Below are 26,124 nucleotides of genomic sequence, written 5' to 3'. Positions count from 1 at the left end.
GTATGTTAAATAAATCTTACAGAAATGTACTCATTAAATTGGGAAAAAAATTTCCAAATACTCGATAGCATCATACCTTAAAAGTATACAAAATGAACAGATAATATGAATTATAAAGAAAATATTCTACTAATACAGTTGTCCATGAGCTTATAGCAATTTTGAAATGTATTTCAGAGTTTTGTTCGTCTCTTTTTTTAAATTTTTTAAAAATTTTATTATTTTTGTGTGAGTGTACCGTCAAATCAGATCTGACTGGTACAGGAGGAGATTGTCCCTCCTTCCCTGGCAGAGCATCTGGTGGATTCAAACCATGCGCCTCTGGGATTGTAGTTGCAGCTCCTTACCACTAGGCCACCAGAGCTCCCCTTTGTTCGTCTCTTTTAATATAAATTCCTTACCACCACTTGTTAGGGGTATGGTGTGGGTTAAAAATCAGGAGCAGGGGTATCCCTTCACCATATTCATGCAGTCTGTATGCTGAGCCAGTAACCCAAAATGTTGGATTCTGTGGGTAACACAGCATTGGGATCAGAGGAAGACCCCCAGCCAACACAAAGGTCACAACTTTGCTCGCTTAAAATTAAGAGGACTTAAAACACTTCAGTATAAAGGACAGTTTACCCTAAAATAAAAATCCTCACAACTGGACCAGTAAGCAACATTGTGGTAAATAATATCGATGTTCAAAAGGACTGAATTTTACTTGGATCATTTATTGATGCCCCTGGGTACAGTAGATAAATCAAATGACATACTGCATTTGTCAAATCTGCAAAAGATCTCCTTACTTAAGACATTCAAAGGCAAACATAGGAATTTGAGGATAAGGTACACCTGACCTGCGCCAGGTATCTTCATTTACAACGTATCCTCATAAAAATGAAATGATGAATGAGGAGAATTAAAGAATTGATGCATTTGAACGATGGTGGTGGCACAAAGTAGTGAACACACAAGAACAGACAAGTCTCCTGTGTAGTAAATATAGCCAGAGTTCTTAGAACAAGAACGGTGGGACTTGGTCTCAAGTACTCTGGACACATAATTAGGGGGAGCCAGCCGGTCCTTGGAGCAGTATAACGTGGTGAGGGAAGGAAAAAGAGAAAGACCCACAAGAGGGTGGTGACACAGGGACTGCTGGAGGGCCAGGACTGGACCAGCCGTGGTTTCATTCTCCTGTGTGCAGGGTCATTGTGACTGAGGGTCATTTATTCGTCTAATACCTAACAACAGTTATCAGGCTTCCCATAAAATCCTAGGTATTTACCATCGCTTGAAAAAATTAACATAGTGTTCCAGTTATTCAGAGATCCCACCATCTCTCCCTCTCCTGTTTCTTAGGTCTGGTCTCTTTCTCTCCCTACCTTGTTGTTGTTGTTGTTGTTGTGTGCCGTGGAATCAGAACTGACTCCTCGCTGACCTTTGACTGGGGTCTCAGAGGCAGTAAATCGCACTGGTGGGAGACTGCCTGTCCTTCTCCCTCAGACCAGCTGCTGGATTCAAACCGGGAGTTTTGGGAATTTCAACACAGGATCAGCTGTGGGTCGGTTCAGGCTCAATGGTAATGAGGATTTTTGTATATGTTGAAGTTTTCTTATTGAGAAATGTCTATTACTTTGACAGTTAACCAAAAGATTGTTACAAATAGGAGAATATTTGTTTCCTTATTTTATACTGGTTTACATCCAAAGTTCATGAAGTTCATACACATTGTTTTTCACACTGGGTCTTTCCCCTTTTCTTTATCTTAGGGTCACACAATTTGATGAGTAAAGGAGTATGTTGTTGTTGTTATGTGCCGTCGAGTCGTTTGCGACTCATAGCGACCCTATGTACAACAGCCCTAAACCTTGTTCTATCCTGTGCCAATCGCATTGCCTCTGACACACCCATCCCGATTACCCCAGTCACTGAATCAGTCCACCTCATAGAGGGCCTTCCTCTCCTGTGCTGTCCCTCTACTCTACCCAGCATGATGTCCCTCTCCAAGGACCAATCTCTCCTTACAACATGCCCAAAGTATGTCAGACGAAGCCCCAGAATCCTTGCCTCCAAGGAGTAGCTTGGTTTAACCCTCTCCAGGATGAATCTGTTTGTTTTCCTGGCAGTCCATGGTACATTCAGTACTCGTCTCCAGCACCACAGCCCAAAGGCATCAACTCTCCTGTCCTCCCTAGTCATTGTCCAACTCTCTGATGCATAACAAGTGATTGCAAAAACCATGGCCTGTATCATGGACCTTAGTCATATGAGGATCATTTTATTCTTAGTTTAGCCTTTTGTGCCATAGTTTATAGAACATAAATGAAATCCAACATTGCAGTTAAAAGGGTACAAGTAAAGTTCAAAATTTGAAATTGTTTGAAGGGAAATTTTATGTCAGCTTTCCACACACACTGTGTGGGGACAGTCCCTGGAGCCTGGGAATCTTACTGCTGCTTTAAAGTACATTTAATCATTTCAGTGTTGCACGCACTTATTCGCAGTTAGTACAGAAAGAATAAAAACATTTTCTCTGTATTTTTGCCTTGTAGGGAGCCGCTCCTGGAGACGTGGGCCAGTACGCACCATGTATCATTCCTCCTCGGAAACCCGACATCCCCTGCAGCCGGAAGAACAAGAAGTGGGCATTGACCCCTTGTCCATATATTCCCACAGGCCTAGCGGTGAGTGCCCCAGGGGTTCCCTGTCCTGGTGCTGGGGACCTGGAGAGACGGCTTGGTGGGCGAGCCTTTCCAGAAAGCTCCTCAAGGCAAGGTGAAAGGCACAGTGTGCTGACCCACGTGAACACCCCAGAAACATGGGCCGGATGCCGAGTGCTCTGTCATTCTGCTTTCAAAAATCATAAACCAAAAAAGGACTTCAGCATAAGGATGTTGACATGCAAAATGGCTCTTGTTGTAAATCATCTTCTTAAAAAACCTAATCTTGTGGGGTTGATTTTGCCAGAATGACCCCCTCAGCCCTCACCCCAAGGGGAGATTGTTCTGGGATTAGACTTGCCTGGTTCTTCTTTTTCAAAACTTATGTGGATAGGTGAATGTAATGACATTTGTCATTTCTACTTTATCTGTACAGCTCAGTGACGTAAACTACATTTACCACGTAGTCCAACCATCACTACTATTTCTAGATTGTTCCTTCACTCATCGCAGACATTGAGCGCTCCCTAAGCACTGACTTCCCGCTGTCCCTCCCTCCTCCTTCCCTGTTAACCAAAAATAAGTGAATCGGTCTGCGTTTGCCTGAGAGACGGGGAGGTGTGCGGGCTGGGAGTTGACTGTGCCCGAAAGATGCCCAGTTTGAACTCATCGCTGGCCATGTGGCCTGGCTCCACCCAGCAAATTTACAGCCTCAGAAACCCCACGGAGTTGAACTTGACTCCCGGCAGTGTTTGAGTGTTACACTTGTCTTTTCTAGATACTTTAATACGTTTGTTCTTTTGTGCCTGACGTTTCACTCAGCAGTGTTTTCAAGGTTGGTTTCTATTGTAGCTCGCGTCACAGCTTCATTTTTTTAATGGCTCTGTTGTGTGTTCCACAGTTTGCGACTTGGTTCATATGTTTATAGACGTGTGGCCTGTCTCTACCTTTTGGCCGCTGTGAATGGATCTGCAGTGAGCATTAGTGATGAGTCTCTGTGTTCTTGCTTTCATTTGTTTGGGGTACATTCTTGGGCGTGGAATGGCTGTATGATGTGGCCTCTCCAAGTGGTAGGCACGGTGTGTGTAGAACGTTTGGCACCACTGTCCCTGTATTTTGCACAGTGTCTGTGCCATTTTATTCTAATCCTCTCCTTGTTTGAGAGGCCCTATTTCTCTACATCATGATGAAAGCATTCAGTTTTCTTTCTGTATTCAAGCCATCTTAGTAACTGTGACACGACACCTCATTTTAGTTCTGATGCCACATGTCGTCTATTTGTTTATTTGCTTTTTTCCATTTGGTTAAATTATGTTTAAGTTTTTCCTCATTATATTTTATTGCTTTTATTTTTTTCTTTTCTAATTAATTTTAATGAAAGTTTACAGAGACTTCAGATTTCCATTCATTCATTGAAGAAAAAATATTTTTTAAATAAGTTTTTTAATTTTGTCATTTTTAACACAAGTCTGCAGAAAAGTTAGATTTTCATTCATTCATTCATTGTTGCACATTTTACTCCCTCTCCCTTCTTTATCCCTCTCCAAGATGATTTTTTTTCCTTTTTACTAGTTTATTTATAAAATTCTAATACAAATTCAAACAAATTCTTTCCGTTTCCCTCCCCCCTCCCCCATCAAATTGTACAACCCAATGATTAATCCCCTCTTCCCCCTGCACATCCACATCCCTCTGCTTCCACTCTCTCCCACCCCTCCTGGATCCTTATACTCATTCTACAATAACGGTTTTATACAATATTTATCCTTGTGAGACTGAGTTAGTTCACTCAGCATAATGCTCTCCAGTCCCTCCCTAGTTAGGTAATAATTTACAAAGTCATTGCGCCTGTGGGGTGCACGGCATTGTTGCTTTTAAATTGTAGGACTCCTTGGCATATTCTGAATGTTTTCACATCTATTGTTGCCCTGGTTCTCTTATCCCCGCCAAGGTTGCCCCTTCACTTTGTTGATAAAAACCCTTTCTTGGTAAATGGAAAATTTTAATTCTGAGAAAATCCAGTTTATGTCCTAGGTCATTTGTCATCATATATAAAAATCATTCCTGAAAAACAAGCCCCAAGTCACGATAACTGTACTTTCTTTTAAAAGCGTTATGGTCTTTTTGTTGACATGTAAGGTGTTTTTTTTTTATTATTGTTTTTACATATTTTTAAATGTAAAAAGACCTATGTTTTTGTTTTTAAATACTTGATATTTCTGTCATACTTTTTGGTGTTGTTTGGGGGAGATCTGATGGCCTGGTGGGTAGAGTTGGGCTGCAAACACAGAGACAGGCGACACAAATCCACCAGCTGCTTTGTGAGAGGAAAATGGTCAGCCTTCTGTGTGGTTTGCAGCCTCTGAAAATCTGCGGGAGGTTGAAATCTCTGAGCTGCTTCTTAACTGCTCGACAATGAGTTTGAGTTTGGAGGTTTTTTGAGACAGCTTTTTTTTAAAAAAAAAAAAAGAAAAGAAAACAAACACTATACATTTAAATTGTGAAAATTTTCTCATGTTAAGATACATTTTTAAGTTCCTAAAATAATCTCTTTAAAATATTTGTGTGTCAGAATGTTTCAGGCATGCTATATATATCCCATCATTCCTAACCAAGTCCATTGATCGTGATGTTTCTTCTTAAATATAATACCTATAAAAAATTCTCTTAATAAAATATATCAGGTTGTTTTTAATCAGAATGTCTCATGAATAATTTTAAATATGTATTTGTGTTACAAGTATATAAAATTGTTATACTGGGTAGTTTTCCCCATCTCTGACCTCTGTGCTTAGTTTAAAGCCCAGTTATGTGTCTGTGTGTGCTGTGAGTGCATCTTTTGCTCTGGTCTGTTTCATTAAATACTATCTTTTTTTTTTTAGCCCAGTTCAAAAAACATTTTAAATTAATTTTATCTTTTATTGTTTGCAGGAATGAGTAGTTACCTTTACTGAAAAGGCTTTTCGTTTATATCCTAGTCTAACATTTCTGTGACATACAAAGTTATTAGGACTGAATTGATGTTTAAAAGTGCCATTAATTCATTTACCCCAAATGTTCATTAACAATGTAAATGTATGCTGATGTTCTATGAGACAAGGAAGTGACTAATGACTCTTCCAACTAACAACACTTAAAATGAATAGAAACTTGAGATAGCTAATCTTGAAGTAATCAAGACCCTCATTCAGCTTGGCATCTCTGTATGCTCCAAAACAGCTGTCAACTGTTAAAAATATATACAAAACACACACGCGCGCACACACACAGGCAGAAGGAAAGATATGTAAATATCTGCTCCTTCAAAGCCTTAAAGGTTATGAACCGTTACAGGTTTTGTGCATTTTATATAAATATTTTTAATAAAGTCTATTATATATACACCTTAAGTTGTCTTTTTTGTAAAAAATATGTGTGCTGCATTTTTATGTGGTGGTAATATTTAATTTAAAAGAATCATTACCTTTCTGGTATTTTTCTTTATTTTCATTTGTATCTCCCATAAAGGCTTCTGTGCATTTGAAGCCTTTTAAACATTTTTTTGCCACAATCATTGAGAATTCATGACGACTGGATGAATCATTTTGGAAACCGTCAAACACTGTGGTTTCCCTGTATAGAGGTCTTGTGGTTATCGTCGTCATTTTTATTACTGCTACTAGAGATTGTAAAGGTAGACAATAATATATCTTTAATTTCTCAAATCTGAATTTTCCCATTTACAAAAAAAAAGAGAAAGAAAAAGAATCCCATTGCATGATTATGAGAATTCTGGGAAGGACTAGTAAAAATACCGTGTATGAAAGATAGAGAGAAAGCTGTGTGTTTTTTATTTCGGGGTATGGTCAAGGAAAGTGAATGAGGGACACTTAACAAGAGCCGTCTGGATCTAGGTGCGTAAAATCTTAGGGAATCTTTTCCGAAGACATTAAATTGTAAAAATAGATTTCGATTTGAGTCATGAGTCGATTTGTTATGATGAACACACGTGACCAAAGTATCCACAGCCGTCAGAGGCATCTTTGTCCTGTACAGTCGTCTAATTATGTGGAGTCACTTTGGGTGGAAGAAGACGTTTCTTCCTTCTCAGTGGTTTGTTAACCGACAATCCAATCCAAGGCCTTCGCTGAGTGCGACGTACAGGCCTGGCTCACCTCCCTGGCTTTGCTCAGCCGCACTCAGCCGCTTGTGGTCTCTGAGTCTCCCCAGGAACACGTTCTGTCATCATTCCTTCACACCCCGTACTATCATAGGTGACCTTTATGGCTTCCTTGTTTACTGTTGGTCTCTGTGTAAAGTCTAAGCTTTATGATGGCAGGTGCCGTATTGGAACAGTCTGTACACCTGGTACCTGGAAGAGGCTCCCACTTCAATAATTAGTAATGGTGTGAGCCCACTGTTTGACTGATTTGAACTCTTCTACTCATATTAGGTAATAAATAGTGACTAGATCTTTCCCTCAAATACCTCTCAATGTTATTGGTCCCTGATTATTCTTATACTTGAAATTTTCTTATTTTAGATGTCAAAAGTCAGTATACTATCCTCTTTAACCTCTTTAAATACACGTGTGTCCTATCTAATTTAGTTATCACTCATATAAAAAATTTCAGTAAGTACCAAGGAGAGAGGATGTTTTGGCAAATAAATGTCAAGTTATTATACCCTAATTAACTTGCTGCAAAAGAAAGAAATAATGAGTTGTCCAAGAAATTCATTGCCATAATTAGTGAACATAGGCTACATGGAGTAAGCTTACATTTAATACACCCCTTGATAGACATAGTTCTCAGTTAAAAACATTAGGAAGTGATGGTTTTAAGTCTCGGTTTCTAAACCTTGCAAACGTGGGATATAGCAAGTACTGTTTAGCTTGGACATGAAGCGCTATAGATAAAACAGCATAGTTATATAGGGTTTTCCTAAGTTTATAACATTCTCAAAATGTCATTCAGTAAATATTTGAATATATTTTTAAATTGTATTTTGTGTGTACCATCAAATAGAATCTGACTGATACAAGAGGAGATTGTCCCTCCTTCTCCAGCAGAGCATCTGGTGGATTCGAACCGCTCACCTTTGGGAGTGCAATGTAGCTTCTTGACACTAGGCCACCAGAGCTTGCCATATTTTAATATCTTCTATGTGTCAGGCATTGTTCTGAAGGGTAGAAATGAAACCTTCAGAAAGAGAAATAATCTAGAATGCCATAATGTTTGTTTATGGCTACGAATAAGTAGGGATGGGCAGAAATGACAAAAGAAATGAGAGACTGGGATAGGGAATGGTGATGCTTTCTTCCAGGGATTACAGTGTGCTCTGGCGGCATAGCCCGTACCAGGGGCTGCTCCGCTGGGGACTGTAACTTAGATTGTGGTAGTGGAGGGTCAGAAAGGGGTGGTGTCTATCGTAACCATACCCTGAAGGAAGAGTAGCTCTGTAGCAGATACCAAAGTCAGTAAAGACTGTGCTAGGAGACTCGCTGTGAGGGCTCTGACGGTGGCTGAACGCTGGAGGAGAGGAGCTTTGGTGAGAGCATTCGGGTCAGCTCAGGCAGACAGACTAACGACACGCGGAGCCACTGCAGGAAGCCCCTTGGCCAGATTTATCATTTAGCTGTGTTGTCTCTTCTGTGTGACGTTAGAGTCCTGGAAAACTCACTGGAGGGTCAGCTGTGGGTCAGCTCCGATTCAGTGGTCCATAACAACAGCAGGCTAGTTATAGCAGCTTTGAGAAACCATTGGTTCCTCATCACACACTCCTTCCTCAAGTGGTTCTGTTGCCAACCAGTCAACCTTTTGGTATAGTGACTCTGTAGTCCTTTCATCTTCTTTTAATGCTTCCTTTGTCATACAGCCAACCAGAGACAACCAGACATGAAGTCAAGATGGAATGCAAAAGTTGGAAACAATGAAGAAGGAATGGTACTCCAATAAAAGTACTTTAATAAAAGGACACACGTGGTGGAAATGAGGCTGGAAATAGAATGATGTGTTTTGAGCGTTCAGTAATTTGTTCATCACAAATAACCTTTTTCAAAAACCACAAACATTGACTTTACACATGGACCTCACCGGATGAACTGCCCAGGGATCAGGTTGACTCCATCTGTGGAAGGGATCATTGGAGAAGCTCAATATCAGCATCAGAAAAAGGCCAACCGCCGAATGTGGAACAGACTATCAGTTACTCATGTGAAAGTTCAAATTGAAGCAAAAGAAAATGAAAACAAATCCATGCGAACCAAAATACGATCTTGAGTCTATTCTACCTGAATTTAAAAATCATCTTAAGAATAGGCTTGAAGCATTGAATACCAGTGATCGAAGACGTGCTGTGAAATGACATTGGGGATACCATCCAGGAGAGAGCTAAAGGTCATCAGAGAAAGAGAACACCAAAGAGGATGTCAGAGAGACCCTGGAAATTGCACTGGAGTGTTGAGAAGCCAAAACTAAGGGAAGAGATGCTGAACTAAAAAGCTGAACAGAAGATTTCAGAGGACAGCTAGAGAAAACAAAGTCTTATAATGTACAGAGACCCAGAATTGGAAAATAAAAAGGGAAGACCTGGCTCAGCATCTTGTAAGCTAAAAAAATCCTGAAAAACAAATGAAGCTTTGAGTTGCAATATGTGTTCTGAGCAAAATCACAAAAGAACTGACTGGTACTGACATGTTTCAGGAAGTACCACACAGTCATGAGCCAGGGGTAACGAAGGAAGAAGTGAGATGCACGGAATACATTGGCAAGATCTAAGGTCCCAGGAATTTATGGGATACCAGTTGACATGTTTCAAGTAGCAGAGGCAGCTCTTCACATGCCTACCGGTCTGCACCAGGAATTTTGGATGACAACTGCCTGTTGGACTGGCTGGAAGAGATTGAGATGAGCACATAATCCCAGAAGTGGGTCTCTACGAAGAAGCAGGCTGCGTGGGGATTGGAAGATGACCAAGGAACAGCTGGTGGTACATACCTGGCACAACCTTGCTTGCAAATAGAAAGAGAACTTGAAGCACCTGTTGATTAGAGGGCTTAGCCTTCAGTATGGATTACACCTTGGCATAAGGACACAGAATTCTCTTGGGAGGGCTGTGCGTCAAGGATGTGTACTGTCTCCATATCTTTCAATCTGTATGCGGAACATTATACGAGAGGTCAGGCTGTATGAGGAGACATATAGCATCAGGATTGGAGGTAGACTCATCAACAATCTGTGTTGTGCAGATGACATAACTCTGCTTGCTGAAACTGAGGAGGACCTGAAGCAGATGCTGCAGAAGGTCAAGGACTGCAGTCTCATATATGGATTGCAGGTCAGCATCAAGAAAATAGAAATTTTCACCACGGGGCCAATTGGCAGCATCATGATAGATGGTGAAGAGATTGAGATTGTTGACAGCTTCAGTTTGCTTGACTCTACAGTCAACACTCTTGGTACCAGCAGCCAGGAAATGAAAAGACGAACTGCATTGGCAAAGTCTCCTGTCAAAGACCTCTCTAAAGTACTGAAGAGCAACGATGTCAGTCTGGAGACCAAGGTGCACTTGATACAGCAGGTATGCATCCCTCAGTGAGGTGGATTGACACACTGGCTTCAAGAGTGGGTTCAAACAGCTCAGGTCATGAGGGTAGCTCAGGACTGGACAGTGCTCCATTTATTACATGAGTTCCACTATAAGGCGCTCACTTGATGGCACCTAACAACAACAGTCTGAGTACTTGGCTAGGTGTTGGATTAAAGTCTGTTTTTATCGAAAACTCTCCTTAAATGCTATAGAGCAAAATCACATAGATACACTGAAAATTATAAGGAAGGTCTATAGCAACGGGGGGAAATGGTAGCCTTATTAATAAAAAGTTTTATAGTTAAATGAACAGGGGAGTGACTTAATGTCTTTCCATGGCCAGTAACAAGGATGATAAATTCGTGGTTTGGAGGGGTGTCTCTTGAGGTTTTGTACAGGAGGATGACAGACAGTAAAGGAACTGATGTGAGCCTAATGACCAGTCATGCTGAGCCCCTGAAACTCTTCAAAAAGAGTTGAAAATGAAGGACTTGAATTTTAAGAGGTGCAAGTCTGAGACCATCTCCAGAGATGTCATATAAAAAATAAAGTGCATATAAAAAATGAGAAAGTAAATGAGATAAATAGAAAAAGACAATATAAAATAATCAATTTTTTGGAAGTGACAGCCTAAGTGAAAAGTGATACTTGGTAAGTGAACACAGGTCTTAGTGGTACATAAATTTAAAACATCAGAAAAAGTTCACAGACCTAAAGTTCATTCATTCAAACATTATTTCTTGAACATCTAATATCTGTATATAGAATGGCAAACAAGACCACGCATTTTCATGAAACTCACTTGTTGTCATGGAAGAGATAGACAATGGAAATGAAAAGTACATACTCCATAGAAATATGAAGATGTTAGCAGCAAGGATAAGAATGAAACAAAGAGCATAAGTGTTGAAACAGTGGGGAATAGATTGTTGGGGAAGTTCTTTCTGTGAAAGTGATGTTTCAAGGTTGATCTGAATGACAGACAGGAAGGAACCAGGTAACTAAAGATATTACATGTGTGTGTGAGAGAGAGAAAAATTACAGATGAGGGAGAGAACTGTTTAAAAGGGATATATGATTAGGTATTATTGTCATGACAGGAGTCCAGAGTGAAGGCTGCACAGTGGAGTGGATCTGAGGGGAGGGATTGTATAACAATGAAAGAATTTTTCTTTTACTTTTTCAAGAGAAGAACGAACTGGAGGGGAAGGGTGGGCAGGGAGAAAAGTGCAACAGTGAATGAATAGAAATTCAAAGTCTCTAAATTTTCATTAAAATTAATAATAATAATAATAATAATATTTTTAAAAAATTAAATATAAAAAAATTGAAGACAAAATACAAAAACACTAGAGAAAGAGAAGCGTTAAGACATAGGAAGGCCCTAGGATAGGTATACTCATGGCTTGTTCTTGGGACCGAAGGAGTCTCACTGTGGCTGGAATAGACAGATGGGTGACAGGGAGATGGCACAGGATCAGGCTCGACTTGGCCTGGTTTCAGACCAGGAGAACTTTGCACGGCTGTCTAAGAAGACCGGGTTCTATTCTAAAGACTGAGAGCTGTTTAACTGCATATGGTTACTTCTGTTGAATTATAAATGTCTACTGCAGAGTGAGGACCATATTTAACATTATATTCTTATGGCTCGATGCTAGAGTTCAGTAAGTGGTGTCTGATTTTCCCAGAGTCATAGTGTTCTTCTCCTTTGTTTCCGTATTACATTCCTCTGTACCTGTGTTTGGAGTCACCGGGTGATGGTTCAAATAATTAAGCACTTGATTATCAACCAAGAGGTGAGTCACTTCCACTCAGCCCATCACATCTTGGGAGACAGTCTTGTTAACTCCTTCTGAAAGGTCACATCTTTGACAGCCCTTGGAACAGTTCTGTCTCTGTGAGTAGGACTTAATGACAGCTAACAACATGCTCATCTTTGTTCTGTTTTTCTGACCGTTTTAACTCTTTAATGGTGGATGAAATGATTATTGCTTAATTAGAAATAAAAGGATGTCCTCACATTAAGTTTGTATTTAACAGTTATCTGTACATTGTTGGCTTCATGCCATACTTCACTATGAGTTGTAAACTAGGAATGTTGCATGCTGCCTGCCAAGACCTTTGCCCTTGTCCCTGTGTGTGTGTGTGTGTGTGTGTGTGTGTGTGTGTGTGTGTGTGACTTGAGAGGGGGACAGTGGGGAGGATTTTATAATCATTATTCCCCCCTCTGCTGATGTAATGAAGAATTTGTTCCTCTAGGACATATTAGAACAATGTATTTAATGCTCTTCAATTTAATTTGCTAGTATCACAATTAATACAATTAAGGTCACTTGAAATGAAACTATTAACAAATTGAGTAATTTACTTTAACAATGTCAATGTGTTCTCACAATTACATTTGCTTTAATTAGTGTACAAGCTATTATTTAATAGCATACTTCACATAGAAAAATGTAATAATGCATTCTTGGCTACTTATACAAGAAGAAAACTTTTAATGGACCAAGTGATTTTGTGGAAGAGCTGCTTGATACAAAGTGATAAAAGAGAAATACAAAGCCAGAAAGCAAAGCTTGCAAGAATATAAATGAAAGAAGTCCATTTCTTGATATTTAGCAATGCTTCTCCTCGTCATCACTGCACAGATACAAGTGGAAACTTTTCCTGGTAGTTTGAAGAGGGGACAGAGAGCCAGACAGATGTAACAGTGCTCAGCTTTAATCTCATGTTGACTTGTAACTGCAGTAATATTTCAATTTTTTTGTTGTTATAAAATAGGCGATTCTCAATTACCATAATGGAAGAGGAATATAAAGATGATAGAATTCAAAAAGCTTTCAGTCTAGAATGGGTTTTGTTTTCAATTTAAATATGATTATTTGGGCCTAAGAATTCTCTATCACTAGCTTTAGTCGTCCAGGTAAGAAGCCTTGCTGCATTAACTCCGCTTCTCCTGTCTCTTGTGTGCTGAGACAAGAAGACTAAGGAGGAAAGTGGTTACATTCCTGTTTGTCTGTTTACAGAGTAAGTGAATGAGATGAGTTGTCAACCAAGTCATAATTAATAAGATTTTCTTTTCGCTGTAAACATGAACGCAAGAATAACTATCATGTAATCAAGTGGTGATTTTCTGTGGAAGAGAGAGAAATGCAATCCAGACAATTCAAAACTCTAATTTTCAAAGTGAGTTTGACAGTCTTTTGGCCCAGTGTGATTGATTTATGTTTCTATTGGTTTCATTTTCTCCCCTTTGGTTAATGATGAAAATTCATGAAAGTGAATGTATGGGGGGAGGGGGAAGTCAGGAGACAGAAAAACAATTTAACCAAAACTCAGTCTCGCTGGCTTCCAGTGGGGGCTGACCGAAGGTAGACCCCTGGTGGCAGGTAGGTGGCAGGAGGCCAACCTCCCAAGTGGGGAGACTCCCTACCTTTCTCCCACAGAGCTGCTGGTGGGTTCAAACCACTATTGGGTGAGCAGTGCAGGACTAGGACACCAGAAGGGGCAGCACACATGGGCGTGTAAAATTCAAGGAGGTTGTAGCATTTCCACACGTTGAAACATAAACTTTATTTTTTATTACGCGGTCAGCTCTTGGGAATACTCACCCGTCTCTTGCTGGCTTTCCTGAGGCGTGCCGTATTCCAGGTGCGGTCTCCCCAGCTCATCACATGGACCAAACGAGTGAGGGATGGGATGCTGGAAGGGATGGGATGCTGGAAGGATGGGATGCTGGAAGAACAATGTACGTCACAAGAAGAGAAACACGTCACGAGAAGAGAAATCCCAGCTCTTCTTCGGACAGCACTTGGACAGGAGCGCAGGCTGAGCGCTGCTAGGCTGCTGGTCCACGTGCTGCTGTATGTAGTAAGTTCCCCTCTGGCCAGACTCCCCCGAGCTCCTCAAGTTGACGAGGCAAAGGCGCCTAACCGGAATCTGATTGTTAAATTTGTTCTCTTTAAACTAGGAAAAGTTAAAAGAGAGATTCTTGCGAGAAATCCCAGTGTAAACTGTGAACCGCTTCCTCCCAGGTGCCCCGTGTGGCATTTCTCGCACTTTGTGGGGTCTCCTGGGAGGTGGCCTTTCTGGGACCAGCTGCCCCCTTGTGCTCTGTGCCTGGACGCAGGGCCCTGTGGGGCTCTGCCCGCAGACAGTGGGGTTTCTCTGCAGCTTCTGAGCAGCTGCGCAGCCGCCTCGTGTACATGTGAGGAGACAGGGGATGTGTATGCTCTTCCCTGGGACAAGCGTGGACACCAAGAGCTCTCGTCGTCACTGATCTTCACTTCTTTCCAAGTAACATCTGATCTTTCCCACTCTCCCTGTCTAACAAGAAAACAACAAAATAAACCAACCAAAAAAAGCTAATATGCCTTTTTTTAAAAAAAAATCCATTTTTAAGTTTCTAAAACTGGAAACCCTGCTATTAAAAGGCAAACAAAATCCTACTAATAGGTTACTTTTTAAAGGGCATTTTCAGGTTTACTGAAGAATTGAGTGGAGCGTGTAAAGAGCTGGGGTGCACTGCCCTCCCCAGTGTCCCTGGTAATGACATCTGACTAGAGTGGGTCCTGTGTTACAGCTAAGGAATTCATAGTGATACATTGTTATTAATGAACATCTATAGTTTAAATAAATGTTTATACACTGTTGTGCAGGTCTGTGGGTCTGACTGATACATAATATCATAGACCTATCACTGTTACTGTTGTTGTAGTTAAGTTCCATCAAGTCATTTGCAACTCATAGTGACCCTGTGTACAACAGCTCTGAACCCTGCTCTGTCCTGAGACAACCTCATTGTCTCTGACACACCTAACCCCATGACCCCAGTCACTGAATCAATCCATCTCATTGAGAGTCTTCCTCTCTTGTACTCTCCCTCCACCCTCCCAACCATGATGTCCCTCTCCAAGGACTGGTGCCTCCTTGCAACATGTCCAAAGTATGTCAGACAAAGCCTCAGAGTCCTTGCCTCCAAGGACCAGCCTGGCTTCACCCTCTCCAGGATGAACTTGTTTGTTCTCCTAGCAGTCCATGGTATATTCAATACCTCTTCTCCAGCACCACAGCTCAAAGGCCTGAATTCTCCTTCTGTCATCCCTAGTCTTTGTCCGGCTTTCTGATGCCTAGCATGTACTTGTGAAGACTATGGCCTGGATCTGACATCGTTGCTCTTCAGTACTCTGGAAAGGTCCCTGATATCAGACTTTCCCAGTGCAGTTTGTCTTAAGGCAGGAGGAGACCAAACTAGCAAGCTGTGTTACACTTTCACACAGTACGGTCATCTTTATCAAAACAAGAGACAGCGCCACCACAGTGGATCCCAGGCGAAAGTAACCTCAAACCCAGAAAATGAGACAAAAAGGCACAAGCAAGTGACCAGAATACAGATTGTTGGTATTGAAAAGACTTCTGTAAGCCAGACCCTGTTGATATTGTGTGAATTCTGACTCATGGCCACTCTGTGTTTTACTTGGTGGGCAGTAACACCGGAAGGCTGGCTTGCATGTCGTTTTTGTAAAGCAGATCATTTGTCCTTTCCTTTGTAACCCGAGGGTGAATCTGATCAGCTCATCTCTGAGGTACCAGTAAAAAGCGAACCTTTTGCATTAGCCCAGGGACCTTCGTGTTGCATACATAATGCCGTTCACGTCCTCTTTGTGTTGGATTGTATTTTTGCAAATGTCAGAAGTTGGACTTTACTGTCTTTGTTGTGGTTGAGGTTCTGACATGTAGGACATGGAGTCTGATCTCTCCTGTTTGTCTCTATGAGAATGTCGAGATCCCACCTCAGACTTTGTGAATTCACTCTGAGGAAGGGACCCTTAGTCTGCAGCGGGTTGCATACTTGATGTCACCTGCTGTCTCAGTTACAGACATCACACCGTGTGCATCTTGAAGCAGGGCTGTCCTCTACACAGGGATACAGGATGCCTTCAGAGGTGAGTCTCTGATTAATTGGCTCCTGACGTGTGCGTTCTAAATAGACCAGAGTAAGCCTGAAGTTTTGCTGCCTTTACATAACTCTTTGTGGCCCAGCTTCTCCCAGTTAATAACTCCAGGAGCCTGCCAGGTTCTGTGCTAAGAGCTGGCGTCACACCCTTTTTCATGAGTTCTTGTCCTTCCAGGGAACAGCAGACAGTCAGGACAGGGCCCTCCGGCCTTTGGGAGTGCTGTGCCCCGCCTCGCCCAGCATGGTGGTGACTTACTCTCTCCACATTTTCCATCTCACCACCCTTTCCTTATGAGATCCTTTCTTTGTGGCCAAATACAGGAGCTGTGTTTTATCCTTAAACCATGATGAATTGGCAGTAATAAAAGATCAATACAGAAGATATAAATCATTGTTTCCTTCCTTATCTGGAAGCATCCTATTAAGGAGATAAACTATGAATGATTTACAGATTAATGTTAGGATTGGAAGGGAACACTTTGATGGGTTCTTTTGATTGTTTACCAGTTGTCTTCTCTGAGTGTTGGAATAGACAGTATCTTGGCCTAATGAGGCCATTTTTTGCAATCAATTGTCTGATGTCTTAAAAAAGCGTTTGAAGATAAAATTTTGATTGTTTTCTTAAAGTCATCCTGTTCAGATAGCTGTATTTAATAGTTAATGCAATTTTATTTTTAAAAATGTATATGATTTGGGCCTAAGTGATAGACAGCATTTGTTTTTTAGAGATTAATTATTTTTTTGCAGATGTCAATCAAAGTACTTTAAAGTGCTTTACTTATATTTAACTAATTGCATTTTTTTATTAAATTTTTTCTTTTTTATTATAACTAATTGCATTTTAAAAGTAACATAACATGTAACTTAACAAGTTAAAAAGAAGCTTTATTAATTTTATTTCGTATAAAAGTATAATAATTAAATGTGACACATTTCTATATAACTTTTAATTATTTGGGAATATGATTTACTAAACACACTGGGTTTTGTAATTATTTGATGTTATACTAAATTGTATTTATGTATATTTCAATGCCATCTATACATTCTGATTATAGGCAAAGCATTTACATACACTTACAGGTAAGGGCTGGAGGCTTCTGTTTATGAATTACTGCTTTCTCATTTAGAGGAACAGTTATTGACTTAAGCCACTTGATACTATTACCAAGGCAAATTTAATCTGGATTTCATTTAAGTCTTGTGTATACTCGTATTCATGGAAATAATTTGTATTGGAAGCCAAAAGTCTGTGAGGAGCTTTGGGAAAGAAGTTGTGGGCTTCTAAGAGTTGTGTGGTCAATGGCAGGCTCGTCTGAAACAGCTCTTTTTAGTTCACACCAACTTGGGATTCTGTGAGATCTAGTTCAGGAAATGACTGTGTTGGGTTGAATGTCTATCCAAAGATGGAGATAGGCTATTCCTAACGTTAACATTTATGTGATGGTCTAAGTTAGTTTAGATGTCCTGCTTGAGAGGAAGTGATGGAAACACCAAGGAGCATTTATATGCTTGGTAATTTCTTGCCATTAAAAAAAAAACCAACCAAAAACAAAAAACCAGATTGGGGGTATATTTATGCACAATCTGGCCTTTTAACAAAGAAAAATAAGCCTATGTTTAGGCTGCCACTGCTACGAACAAAACAGCTGAGACTTTAATGAACACCATACTGAGGGCATGGAGGACATAAGGCGAATTAAGCAGGTTACAGACTGCACATCTTCTGTTTAGATGCAGGAGCTCTGCCCAACCTTGACATCGAGATGTCCCGACAAGGCAAATGGATAGACAGAAACAGAAGGAGGTCATTTGTATCAATTTGAGGAAGAGAACTAGTAATGAAACAAAATAGCCACACAAAATAGTCTCACTTTTACTTTAAATTGGTTTTTTTTTCCTCGAAAAAGGAAACTCCCTCTGTGAAACAAAATATTTTTTGAAAATATTTGTTTGCAAATAAAAATCTTTGTAGCTTTTCTTTATTTATCTAAGAAAATATTTTCTGGACACCCAAACAAATTTTTATCTTGGTAACCTGACAGCTTTTGTTTAAACAGTGAATATGAGTTTCCTTTTGTGAAAATTATTCAAAGTACAACAGTTCAGCTGTGGAAACCTGAATACATTAATGATGACAAAGAAACTCCAGAATGAGCCAACATTTGTTTGGTTCTTTTACAGCATTTCTGATAAATTGCATACACAAAAGTATTGCAGGGTTATTTCCATTCCCCCCTTTTTTGTGTGTCTAATAAATGCCTTTGTGTGTGCTTTCTTAGGAACAGTACCTTATTAGTATTATTGTCATTTGAAATGATTTTTACACAAAAATTACTTTAAGAAGTTGAGTGTGCGTTTAATAAGAATTACAGGGAACAAGAATACATAGCTTTTAGTATGAGTGACTAAGCAAACATCAGATTATCTCATTCATGTTTAGGTTTTGAGTCATTTCCCTTCATAGTGAAATCTTTCCAGCTCTCAGATACTTGAACCCTGGAGGCTGTCTTCTCTTTGTCCTTTGTACGTATGATAACTCAGTTGTGACAAGCTAGAGCAGTGTTGGAAGTCCCCATCCGGCCATCGGTGTGTGTGGGTCTCTGTGAGTGTGAAGGCATCCTGGGGGGAGCAGGTCACCGCGTGGACCTGTCGAGTGTGTGGCTCAGAGGTGTGAGCTTTGACAGATGGCTAGGGGAGCTCTGGCGACCTCTCTGAGACCTCTAAGTGTGGCTTTGGGGCTTTGCTCTATGTCCTTGACCTGCCCCTGCTTTGTCTGGGACCTTCTGCGGTGACCCCTGTTAGTGTGGTGCCGTCTGGGGTTAGGTCTGTGGAAGTTGAGGTCAGCTTTGCCCCTGTCCTCTCCTCTGTTCTCGAGAAGACCATCTGTTGCGCCTTCTCTGGCTGCTCGTTTACCACCTCGGATGCTGCTCACCCGAGTAGATTGTAGGGGATTGTCTTTATGGACTGTTACCTTATCATCCTCCAGGCTGTGGACTCCAGACTCCAGAAGCAGGACTCATTCCCTCAGGGTGTTTGCTTAGGAGGACAGAGTTTACAGAGCCTTGGCGCTGCGTACTCTGCTGTGTTCATGTGTGCGTGCCCAGCATGTGCTGACGTGGATGTGGACCCAGCATTTGTCTAAGGCAGGGGCTGCCATGTTTTCACCTTGGCTGTGTTTGTTGGCTGATACAAGTTATAAGCAGCCAGCGTGCAGAAGTTGGTGGTGCTGTATTTCCACATTCTAGCAAAGAACAGCCCAAAACAAAGGCAAGTAATAATTGCATTCACAGGAGCAGTAAAAGAATGAAATACATCCAAATACTTTTAACAGAGATACAAGACTCAGTGAGGCATTACAGTTAGAAAGGAAGCTATACCTCTGCAAGGGGAGATGTTCTGTGTTCTCAGCATGGTCAGATGTGCCCTCTGCACCTCTTGATGGCAGGACCTGCACAGAAACCTCACACAGGCAACTGGAGTCAGAAAAGGGAGGAATGGGGATGCTTGACACAGTCAGCCTGCACAGACAGCGAAGCAAATGTAAATGCATAATATTATAGAAACGTTTCATGTTAATAAGAATCATTTCAGAAGAGAGATCATCACTGGAAATCACCAGGGATCAACAGAAAACCTAGGAGAGTCAGCCTCCAAGTAACAGGCGAATAAGACAGACAGACAGACAGCTGTGTGGTGGCCAGTGAGATACTGAAGGTGTTTTTTGTTGTGGGTTTGTGTGTTGTTGTTTTTTTAATTTGAGGCATTTGCACATTTAAAAATATATTGTATGAACATGAATAATGCTAAGATATTAAAATATGTAAAATAAGTTTCATTCAATTCCCACGAAAATTATTTGACTCTAGAAAATATCTTTCTGAAGTTTACTCAGAATTATAAACTTGTTAAAATGCCATTAAGGGAATACTGCAAACAGTTCTATGGCCAAAAAAAAAAATGGGGATTGGGGGGAGGAGACTAAGGAGAATGGACAGATGTGCATAAAAGTATGAAGTCTTCGAGCTGACTGACTGAAAGTTCAGTCTATAGTCATATATTAAGTCTAGAGTTGTTTTTCTGAAGTATGTATTCTACATCAACAACTATGGTTACTTAAACTGTGATGTAGCTCTGGTGACTTAATAGTAACGAGTAGTGGTGCCAACCTAAAAGGTAGGCAGTTCAAATCCAACAGCTGCTATGTGGGAGAAAGATGGGTAATCTCCATGTGATTTACAGCCTCTGAAAACCCACTGGAGGGTCAGTTAGGAGTCGGGGCCTATAACAACACAAAATAGAAAGACTTCTTTGCTGCAGATTGGTATAAAGGACGTGCTGTTATATATTCATACAGATTTCAAACATGTTAAAATATAAAAGAAGACATTTGATGTAGTGGAAAAGAGGACGTTGTCTTAATTCCACAGTGGAAGCCGCAGCCCTAGTTCGCTTCTACAGGCAACTTTAACCGAGTGAAAAGGGATCATGTAAAAACTGGTAAAAAATTCATCCAGAGAGATGAAAAATAGGAAATACTCTAAAAAATACAAGGTTATAATAATTTTACCAGACAAGTGCATAATGAGAGGAAAAAGTAAAGGCTGTCCTTTATCAGTGTGGCTATAAATAAAATAGTAGAAAATAGAATCCAGTGATATGGAGCAAGGTAATGCACGTTGCTGAATTGTGTGAGTCCTGGGAATGCAAGGATGGTTTGGTAGAAATATCTGTTAATGCAATTCACTGTGACCAAGTTCAGGAGAACATTATTTCAATACAGGTTGTTGTTGTGAGGTGCCATCAAGTCAAGTACGACTCATAGCGACCCCATGAACAAAAAGATCTGAGCCCTGCTCTTGTCCTGTGCCATCCTCACACTTCCTGACACCCAGAGCCCATTGCAGCAGTCACCGTGTCAGTCCATCTGGTTGAGGGTCTTCCTCTCCTTTGCTGACCCTCCACCCTTCCCCGCATCATGTCCTTCTCCAAGAAGTAGCCCCTCGTAGCAACATGCCCATAGTACATGTTTGTACATATAATTGTTAGTAATAGGGAGCTCTGGTGGCTGAGTTTGTGCTAAGGAGTTGTGCTGCCAATCCAAAGGCACATGGTTCAAATCCACCAGTGGCTCTGCCACTGAGGAGAAAAATGAGTAGTCTCCTCCTGTGCAATATACAGCCTCTGAAAACCTACTGGAGGGCCCCTGTGGGTCAGTTCTGATTCCACAGTACACAATTCAACATAACATTGTTAGTACTATATTCTGCATATCAGATTGAAGGCCATTAAGCATCGGAATTTACTTGATGGCAGTGACATATATAAATAAAATATATGCATATATAACAATTATTTTTTTATTTTGGCATTCTCAGATGTAATGTTTTGTCAGAATAAATAACCAAACCTAAATCCACTGCTGTTGATTCAGTCCTGACTTACAGCGACCCTCCATCGAGCTCAGGACTGTAAATTTTTTGACAATGCTTGCTGGGTTTAGGCCACTGGCCTTTTGTTTCATGGACTGATGTGTTATGTACTGTATGCCGTGAGAGGTCCTTACAAACAAAGACTGGCTTTATAAAGGTACTGATAATGAAGAAAACAAATACATATGTCTTGGAGAGGGTGCAGCCGGAATGCCATTTGGAGCCAAGAATGATGAGGCTTCACCTCACATACTTTGGGCATTTTGCTAGGAGGGGCTGTTCCTTGGAGAAGGACATGATGCTGCGAAGGGTGGCGGGTCAGTGAAGGAGAGGAAGACCCTCAACCAGGTGGACTGACAAGGTGACTGCTGCCATGGGTGTGTCAGGAAGTGTGAGGACGGCACAGGACAGGACAGGGTTCAGATCATTTGTTCGTAGGGTTGCTATGAGTCGTATTTGAATCACTGGCACCTAACAACAGCAACAACGTGAAGCAGTTGATGGGCCATCAGAATGGACTGACGAAAGAGGATTCACTTGTTCGAGGGGAGCCGTCATCATTAGAGGGAGCACACCTGTACACAAAACTAGCAGAAGTCGTCATATCCAGGACAAGTGAGGAATATTTTAGAAGAAAAAAAGAAATTAATAGGTATGTGTTTATAGAAAAGGAGCAATGAGATAGCTGTCAGAGTATGAAAAGTCCACATAAAATCACAGCAGATTCCACGCTGTGGCTTCCAGGCTGGAAAAGTGAGTTAGATTAGTGTCACATGTTTGCCCTGTGGGAAGGGCTCTTATATATTGCTGGTGGGAGTTAAAATTGGTTCAAAGACTTTAAAAAAATCAGTCAGTCTTGCAGTAAAATTTAAGATGACTTATCCTCCATCCCAGCACTTCCACTCCTAGAAACAGAAACACTTGCCTCTGTGCATCAGGAATTATGTGGAATAGCATTCCTGATAGGACTCGTACCTATAATCACAGAAAATCGGAAGTCGTCCAGGTGTCCGTTGGTAGTAGAATGAATAAGTCAACTTTTATAAACTCAGGTCATAGATTGGTGCAGTGGAAATGATTGGCCTGGACGTAGTGCCACTAGCCGTGCAGATGAGACTTCATAAGGGAGAGGGAGTAAAGAAATGTGTACATATACGGTGTTGTGAGTTGTTGTTATCTGCCGTCAAGTTGTCTGCGACTCACAGCGACCCTATGTACAGCAGCCCTAAACTCTGCTCTGTCCTGTGCCAATCGCACTGTCTCTGACACACCTACCACCATCACCCCAGTCACGGAATCAATCCACCTCATAGAGGGTCTTCCTCTCCTGCGCTGTCCCACCACTAAACTCAACAGACACTGGCCGCAGCATAAGAAATTGTCAGCAGCTGAAGTGTTTGGAATCACAGAAGCCCATAAATATGCTTGAGATAGAAGCTGTGAGATCAAGGGCTTGACAGTGGGAGATAGGGTGTTGAAGGGAGTGGGTGGGAATGGAAGGGGACGCTGGTGGATGGTGGAGCAGGAAAATAGGTGGGTCAAGACACTTGTGTCAAGGGCCAGGGACAACACTGAAACTAATGGTTAATTCCACAGTTGGGAAATATCCTTCATCTGCCTTTTTCTGTAAAATGCTTTTCCTTCAGATACTCCTCTAAATCTGAGCACTCAGATTAAGACAGATTAGGAAGAAGGATTGGCCGTCCACTTCTGAAATAGCAGGCCTCTCAAAACCCTATGTACAACAAACCTTATACTGTATAATTACATTTATTGGTGTTTTTTTAAAGAAGTTTTGTGATTTGAATAAACATTTACAAATCAAATTACTTTTTCATGGAACCACTTGTACATTTTGTTCAGTGTCACTAATTTCAGTAGCTGCAACTTAGTTTCACTTTTCCTGCTTCCTTCCTTTGATTCTGATTTCCTCTAATCCTCCTATACCGTTCTGTCTTCCCAGTCTCTAGGGTTATTGAAGTAGGCTTCCTCTTACTGGCTAATAACTATCCATTTATTTATCTTGTTGTTGTTGTTGTGTGCCTTCAATTCAGGATCTACTCATAGCTGCCCCTCCAGCAGATTTTCAGAGCCAGTGAATCACAAGGGAGGAGCTGCGCCTCTTATCTGTTCACTGTTGACTCTCCTCTTCCTCACGTCCCCTCCCTCATCATCATCAAAGAATGGCTGCGTGTGTAAGCCTTTCCTTTCCTTAACTTTCTATATAATAGTGGTCTTATGCTCTGTTTGTCCTTTTATGACTGACTTAGTTCACTTAAAATAATGTCCTCTAGATGCTTCCATGTTTTGCAGTGTTTCCAGAATTCATTCTTGGGTTGTTGGGGTTTTTTTTTGTTTTTGTTTTTATGTGTATGTGACATAGTGATTCGTTGATTAGCTGTACCATAGTTTCTTTAGCCATTCGTCCATTTATGGGCACTTAGACTGTCTCCATCTGTTTGCTGTTGTAAACAATGCTACAGTGATCTTGGGTGTGTGCATCTATATTCATTCCTTTGTTGTTGTTGTTGTTGTTGTTAAGTCGTATGCGACTCATAGCGACCCTATGAACGAAAGTCCTTGACACTTGTGTGACTTTCATCCTCTCTCCAGGTTCGTAGGGTTTCCAGAGGCAAGCTGTTTCAGAAGTGGATTGCCACTCCTGCCTCCAAGCTTCTTTTATTTGGAAGACCCACAGCGGCTCTTGATTTCTTTGGGGTAGATACCTAGCAGGTAGCTTGCAGCATGAAATGGCATTTTGATTCTCAACTTTCTAAGAAAGTGTCAAGCAACTTTCCTTAGAGGTTTCGCCCTTCCCTCCTCCACCAGCAGCTCCTGCGGGGACACGGACTCCCCTTGGTGGGTCGCTGGGGATCTTGGTGAAGGTGAAGTGTCTTCATGTCCTCTGCTCAGTGTGTCTTTCTTTTGGAGGAGATGGAGTTTTCTGTAAGTTTGAGAGATGAGTCCCTTGTCAGATGTGTCATTGCTAAGTATTACCCCCACTCCCTCCACATTCTGTCTGGAGAAGTTTTTTGAAGCATGTGAAGATTTCGTTTCTAGGAGATCCCTATCAATCTAGTTTAGCTTCTGTTGATTGTGCACCTTCAATTTTATTTGACAGTATATTTATGCTATGAATTAAGGCTCCTAAGTTTGCTCTGGTTTTTCTTTGACTCTCTTCATAATTTCAGTTTGTCTAGGTTTCTTCTCACAGATACGAGTAAACATTTCTGTGAGGAAAACAAAACCACGTAGTGGCTTTATGAGGCATTTCCAACAATGTGACCCACAGGCATTGTGACTCCCAAGTTTTTTTCTTGGTACCAATAAATTTTCATAAAGCTTTTTCCTACCACGTGTAAATACTATAGAGCAGTTCTTAATGTTTAATACTTTTCATATTTAACCTTTACTATTACATTTTAGAGTTAGGTAGGTTAGGTACCATCTAGTCTAAACCAACACATAGCTGACCCTCGAGAGGGTTTTCAGAGGCACTTAATCACACGGGAGGGGATTGTCCAGCCTTCTCTCATGGAGCAGCTGGTCTCGAACTGTGTGCCTTTGGGATTGCAGCAGATTCTTGCCACTAGGCCACCAGAGTAGAAAGAGTAGAAAACCCGAATTCATTGAGTCAGGACCATTTCAGTTATTCCCCTGTTGGTTGCCGATGGGCTGGTTGCACTTGAGGCGATGTCCGTGGTAGAGGGGTTGAGTTTTAACATTCTCCAGGCCTAAGATTTTCAAAAGTATTGAACTAACAGATTTGCATTGAGGTTATAAATTGTATAACAATGATAAGAAAAAGTAATAATGGGAAAGTAATAATGTCCTAGAACGAGCATCACCAAGTTTTGAATGTGTCCTGGTAATAGTTTAACACTCATTCACTCTGTTTTAAGAGGTCATTGTCTTTCTTTATGTGCTAACGCTAATAATGTTTTGACCTCCTGCAGCAGAATATATATAATTGGCTGGCTTTATCTCTATAGAGAAAAAGAAAATCAATCAAATTCTATTAACACATGTAGGTTCTAATGCACTAAAATAAACATTTTATATTTCACAGTACTGTTCATATATGTACTAGCTACCAACTACTTATTTTGATTTTTTTAAAAATATTGCTTGTATTAAACTATTGTTTGCAACTTTTCCCAAGTCATTTGCAAATGTTAAAAATAGTATTAAGTAATTTCTTGCAGGTTAATTTTTAAGGCATTCTTATGATTCTCACTCTAAAAACAGCATACAAATAGTTGTATTAGTAGCATTTTATTACATTCTTAATGGGTTTTTTTTCAATCAATAATTTATTCATTGTTCATACCTTTTTACAGAAAACCAGAATAACATAAATGACAATTATATACATGGATCTTACCTAAAGGAATATACAAGTATCAAATTGGCTTTATCTATAGAAAGAGACAATACAGAACTCATTATCAGCTGTCTAAATAAGCATTGAGGCTGATTGTGGAACAGAAAATTAATTATATGCAATTTAAATTGCAGCAAT

At 40.7% G+C, this 26,124-nt stretch overlaps 1 protein-coding gene across 1 annotated transcript in view; it reads left to right on the top strand.

The window, feature by feature from the left end:
- The first annotated feature begins 2,572 nt into the window (after window positions 1–2,572).
- The window catches only part of TBC1D5 (TBC1 domain family, member 5), a 303,171-nt gene continuing 279,619 nt past the window's right edge, over window positions 2,573–26,124 (top strand). Inside the window, exon 1 of the mRNA XM_006883338.1 lies at window positions 2,573–2,669. Coding sequence (XP_006883400.1) covers window positions 2,573–2,669 — 97 coding nt within the window. The remainder of the gene's footprint in view (window positions 2,670–26,124) is intronic.

The sequence above is a fragment of the Elephantulus edwardii genome, unplaced genomic scaffold (genome assembly GCF_000299155.1).
Source record: "Elephantulus edwardii isolate Elephantulus edwardi_28Jun2011 unplaced genomic scaffold, EleEdw1.0 scaffold00027, whole genome shotgun sequence".
Taxonomy (NCBI): domain Eukaryota; kingdom Metazoa; phylum Chordata; class Mammalia; order Macroscelidea; family Macroscelididae; genus Elephantulus; species Elephantulus edwardii.
Note: the sequence above shows the minus strand (reverse complement) of the source record. Positions and strands in the feature narration are given on the sequence as shown.